At 37.5% G+C, this 5,806-nt stretch overlaps 1 protein-coding gene across 5 annotated transcripts in view; it reads right to left on the reverse strand.

The window, feature by feature from the left end:
* Positions 1-1,550: 1,550 nt before the first annotated feature.
* Positions 1,551-5,806, reverse strand: part of ARMC3 (armadillo repeat containing 3) — a 157,859-nt gene continuing 153,603 nt past the window's right edge. For all 5 annotated transcript variants that reach the window (XM_019508298.1, XM_019508302.1, XM_019508301.1 and 2 more), the window contains 2 exons: positions 5,302-5,464; positions 1,551-2,420 (listed from right to left, as the gene is read on the reverse strand). In XM_019508298.1, the coding sequence (XP_019363843.1) occupies positions 2,211-2,420; positions 5,302-5,464 (373 nt within the window). In that variant the 3' untranslated portion in view covers positions 1,551-2,210. The remainder of the gene's footprint in view (positions 2,421-5,301; positions 5,465-5,806) is intronic.

The following is a 5,806-nucleotide window of genomic DNA, read 5'->3' on the forward strand; positions in this document are numbered from 1 at the left end:
TTTCAAATACCTCCAGAGTTACATTTAATGAAATCCTAAGGAAAAGCACTTCATGCTGAATGCTTATATGCAGCTTTCTGTACCCTGATGATGTTGGATTGATATTACACTTATGTATGTGGATTTCTTGCCAGTTTTTGCTTAGCAAACACATTTTTCCTTGTGTTTTATAGTTTTGAAGAAATGGGATTCAACTAATATAAAGCTAAAAATGTGACAGAAAAGACATAAAATTATTCCCAGCTAGACTGTAAACATATGACATTTTTACAGAAATGTTGTAAAAAATTACATGGTACAAAGTTGTTTCTTTTCCATTGTTTGTTTTGCTGAGTGTCTACTTGTCAAATGTGTTTGCTATGTGTCTAGAACAGGAGTTTTTCTGTTCTTTATTGTGAATTGCTTGAATTTTATCTCTGTTGCTTTGACTCTTCATAGAAACAACTGAAACTCCATTTGTTTCAAGTACTCTTTGAAGAAAAGAGTAAGTCACGCATTACAGTTCCACTCCAGAAAAACAGAACTTTAACTTACAAAAATACCCTTATTGGTAGACAGTAGGAAAGGAATTAATATTTTTTTCATTTGCTGTCCTTCTGAAGTTTCAGGTTTTCTTTATCTTATTACAGATAGCACCAAGTCATGTTACCCTTCATCAATTCCTACCATCCTCAGCCTGCAGCCCAATTCTGCCATCAGATGTTTTGTGCAATTTGTTTCAAGAGCCATGGCGTTGCCAAAAGTATAATGCTAACACCTGTCCATGAATTCAATGAATTTACAGTTAATGGCGAGAAAATATTCCCAAATGGCCCATCAGAAAAACATAATATATGTCAGAGGAGCTGCTGGGGGAAATGCTGGTGTCTTGTTTCACTGGTAGCAGTGAACACAATAGTTACAAATCTCTCTTTTATCTTATCTCCTCAAACTCACAAATTCCACACACTGGCAGCCCTGCTGAAACACTCTGCTATCCACCTGCCAACTCTCAGAGAATCCCCAAGAGGCTGTATTTTTACAAGGTTATTAATTATTTGTTACTCACTAAATGCTCATTATTTCCATCTGGCATTGTGACAAATAGTAAAAACAACATTTCTAATAGCTAGTATATAAAGATCATTTTCTATTTGCCAATCTTCTGAAATTCACCCTAATACAAAATCCCTACTAACCTGCTGCCTCCAATTTTTGTATGGGTCCTTTGTATTAAAGCAAATTTCACCTTATGTGTGCCCACCCTGACATACGCCATATACCTTCAATACAACTTTGTTGTGCTCCATCCGTGGCCCACTTTATCTTCAAATGAGAAGTGACGGTTTTAAATTGAGATTTCCATACCTCAGCAGAAAGCATAGATTTCCAAGCATCAAACCATCAGTTGGTCTCCTCTGTGCCAAGACAAACTAGTATAGTGTAGGCTAAGTGAGAAAAAAATGAATTGGCTAGCAAAAGGGGATGTGACAGTAAGTAAAATGATGATTGACACCAAATAATTCATTCTGAAAAAGGGGGAAATTTGTGACTGAATTGTGGTATTTTTCTTAAGGAACTCTACTCTACTTTGCATCATTAATATTCTCAGAGTTTGGGGACAGGTTAAACAAAGCTTTTTTGCTAAAGACCTGTAAAGAACATTGAGCATTGTAATGACTCAAATGATTTTTAGTTCTCTGCTTAATTTAACAAAAAGTATTACAAATAGATGTATACATCCTTAGTTATTTCCCTAGGTTTCTATTCTCCTTTCCTCATGTATATGTGATGCCTATAAATGTCAAGAGAAGTTGAGGGAGCCTAAGGAAGGGATAATAGACCCTCTAGTTCTTAAACACTTTGGATATATTTGCTATGAGAAATGATATTACACAGTTAAGTATAATTGATCCACCATTTTTTCAGTGTAGAACTCTACATTTTATTCTGGAAGGCAACATGAAATAGAATGAATGAATAACATTTCAAAGCTGTCAGACTTGGATGACCAAAAGGAGTACCTAAATCCACATTCAGGATAACAAACCAGAAGTAAAACAATTGGAAATGGCCATTTAGAAATCAAACTGCCATTTAAATAACTATTACAGGAACTTAGGCACCAACATTAGAAAGTTGAGCCCACAAATTGTTATGCTTCATACAAATTATGAATAAAACTTCTTTAAAAATGACTGTTTTGCTTTTCAAGAGATCTGATACTAGGATTAAATTAGTTTATAGTGATCTGCCTCTGCACTTCCTTGCTTCATCAAGCAGCCTGGCTGGTACATTAGATCTACGACATATACTTGAGGAGGAAGCAGAAGTCCAGTTATTCCTTGAGGGGAGTCGTCAACTAATTTAACTTCATTCCAAGCTCTCGTGTACTCTCCACGAACTAAAGTACAGCCAATGCCAATCCTGTCTGCTATTACCTATTAAAGTAAACAAAAAGGAATAATGAAAGTTATCACTAGCTGCTGAAAAGTACCACAATATATTTAGTCTCTGAAATGCACAGCTGGGTCAAGGAAATAAGTAAAAGAAGATAATAAATGGAAGAGGAGCTTTTCTGAAAGAAACTTTATAATGGATATTTTTTAGATGCCTTGCAAGATCCTGCAACTGGCAGATCTTTCCTGTAGTTCTTTCAAGGATTCTTTTTACATTTTTTCCACCATCTTCTACCAGAGCAGCAGTGAAATACAGCTGTTAGAATTCTTTTCAGAAACTGACACACTCTTGTGTTGTCAGCCACTCGACTAGATTTCAAATAAAACTTGGCACATGTGATGCCACAGTTTTTCCAATATTTTCTAAACGTATTGGAGGACATGTTTTTGACCTGAAGCATTTACAATTTTTTCCTCCCCCTTTCCCAACCTACAGACTTAACATGAAAGACTTTATGGTGTTGTATTGTGAAGGTCTGATGATTAGCATGGGCATTAGGTTGCTACACATCTCAGAAGCATGCTTCTCATTCTTCAGACCTGCTAATGTGTCACAAACTACTGACAAACAACTGGAAATCAGAACACTTATAGTTTGTTGTGCTCAGAACTGTGATTAACATATTCACTTTTAAGTATGAACTTTGTTTCTCAGGATTCTTCCTTGCTGCCCTGTACTTTTGCAATTTGTTGCGGCTGGCAAGGATGTCTTTCCTTGGTTCACTTAGGCTCTGGGGAGAGAATCCCTCACTGAGTTTTTATGGGGCATCACAGTGAAGGAAATTTTAGCAAGAAGGGGAAGTTACAAGGCTGCCCCTAATACATTTATTAATTTATTCCTCCATACCCCTACCAAAGAATGTAGGCTCTTTCATCTCCTCCCACTCCCAATACAATTAGTTTAGGATGGCCGTACTTCTCTGCAGAGCTCCACTGTGCTGCTTCCTAGGAAGTCCTTCCTACTGTTACTTAGAGCCCTACTCCAGGCCTTTGCTCCTGTCTTCCCCAATCTTCCTAGGATCATAGGAAGTGAGCCCACCAGCCCAAAAACCACAGATGTTTTTTTTCCAGAAGGGGAAGGAGAAGTTTAAACGGGGCAAGTTGCATTACTGTATTTTTCACCTGTGGGTGAGAGAAAGACAGAATGGAACCTTTCACCCTATGAACAGATCAGATACTCAGTGCCTGCTCCCATTCCTCCTTCCCTGCTCCTATGGATACTATAGCACCCTCTGCACTTCACCATTGTTCTGTACAAACATCCTGTTGGCTCCTGGGCTCACTCTCTGGGATGTTCTGTCTGTAGCCTGAAGGAGAAGGAAGAGAGGATGTTTGTGTTTGCAGCTACCTATTGGAGGAATGTCTCCTTCTATGTCCCACTTCCCCACTGGCTACCAAATCCTCTAAGCCCTGTGTCTCACCACATGCACATGGGATACAGCAGGATGGAGAGGCAGAAGGGATACCACTTCCAGAAATATTCTTGGGAGTTCTACTCAGGAGTCATCCCAAATGACTACTAGTAAAATCTTTCTGCTGTGTTATTATTTAGTGTCATTAACCTATTGCTAAAGGAGATCAAAGAAAACAAACCCACGGCTTATGAAGTATTTCAGAGCATGAGCTCTCAGTTTGAGGCCACAGATACCCTGACCCTTCCCATACTGTTTAGTTAGGGGGATACCAACTAAATGAAAGAAAGGATGAACACGAGAAAGGTTGAGAACCAGCTTAGAGACATTTAAAAGTGCTAATGGATGATTTCTCATATCCCTTCTTCAGTAGAGCAAGTTCTTTTAGAAATCTTTAAAATTGCACTATTACGTACAAAAAGTAATGTTAGGTAATTTTAAGAATCCAAAATTCCAGGCCTGAAGCAAGTGCTGTGTCATTTACTGGAAACTGGAATTCCCAGTTCCCAGTGGGATAAAGCTCCCATTTCTAGCTGCACAGGAAAGCAGAGGATTTGGGGACTGGGTACAGAAAATGCTTTTCCTGAATGCTGGAGAGCTCACCCCAGTGATGCCCTCTACATGTGCCCAGGCCACATGGATTTGTAAAGAGATGCTGTTTGGCTCCCCTGCCATGGGGGTGGTAATAAGGGGCAGAGGCTGCAGAGGCTTCTTCATCCCACTGTTCACCCAAGGAACATCACAACACAACTTGAGCCTTTGGACTATTCTTTGTTTTCAGGATTTGAACTTAAACTGTCCTGTGATAAGTAGCTAAACAAAACTGAATCTTTAAATATTAGAAAAACTATTGATGGTTAGCAGCTTCTGCAGTTTCTTATAGTTTAAATGAGCTTATCTGCACAATTTGATACTTTATTATTAGCATATGACATATTTATTTCTCTACTCTCTTTTCTCATATTTGAAATAATTATTTGCCTAGCAGCACACAACATTCATAAGTTTCCTGTGACACCTGTACTCTGTGAATGAAAGGTGTTGTGACCTATCAGAGTACTGCACACAAACACCATGTAGAAATGACTTTCCCAATAGTTTTATTTTTGAAATGGGAATTGTATTGTGCAGTGCTCTGTAGCTCATGACAAAAATAACATTATGGCTTTTGCCATGTGTGAAGTATTCTGCTGATATCACTTAAGGCAGTGTCAATCTTGCTTATAAAAACAAGGATGTTTACAGAAAGAAGCCATGCTGGCACTCATTCAATAGGATATCAATGTTTGCCAAATTTAAAATTACTTAAATACATACACAACTAAAATGCTGAGACAGATAAATGCTACAAGGTTGTATCAAAACTGAAATTACAGTACAGTAGCTATCTCATTAACAAAAATATTGTAACACAGGATATTTTTAGAACTGATAAAGATACGTTAAACTACCTTGAAAAGTAAAGCCCTGTGGTAGAAGGTCCCTTTCTTGATTTTTCCGATAGGTATGACATTGCATTTCTGTTCAAATTTTATTTCGCTTATATGAAGTTCCCAGCTGAAGTCATGTAATTTGTCTTTTTCAATAGGACCACCCATATTGCCTGCAACGAACCTGTTTTAATTTACACCAAGATCAATTAAATGTATTGTTTCTTTTCTATTTATCAACCTTAAAGGTAAGGTTTCATATATACAAAAATATTTGTATGACATAAAAAACTGTATTGCTTTGGTTATATATGGTGTTATTTTTAGTGTTCAGTAACTGTATGTATACTCCCCACTAAGGAAATTAAAGTGATAATTCAGATCATTCTGATATGTCATAATTCGAAGCAGAAGTGACTGAAGCATAGCACTGAAATACCCAAATTAGCTTAAAAAAAGCTAGCTTTGGTATTGGTATCAAGCTAGCCACAGCAAAGAGCAGGGTAATTTACCCTGAAAAACATTT

This window comes from Gavialis gangeticus, unplaced genomic scaffold (assembly GCF_001723915.1).
Source record: "Gavialis gangeticus isolate Ggan-Ray unplaced genomic scaffold, GavGan_comp1, whole genome shotgun sequence".
In the NCBI taxonomy this organism is placed as follows: domain Eukaryota; kingdom Metazoa; phylum Chordata; order Crocodylia; family Gavialidae; genus Gavialis; species Gavialis gangeticus.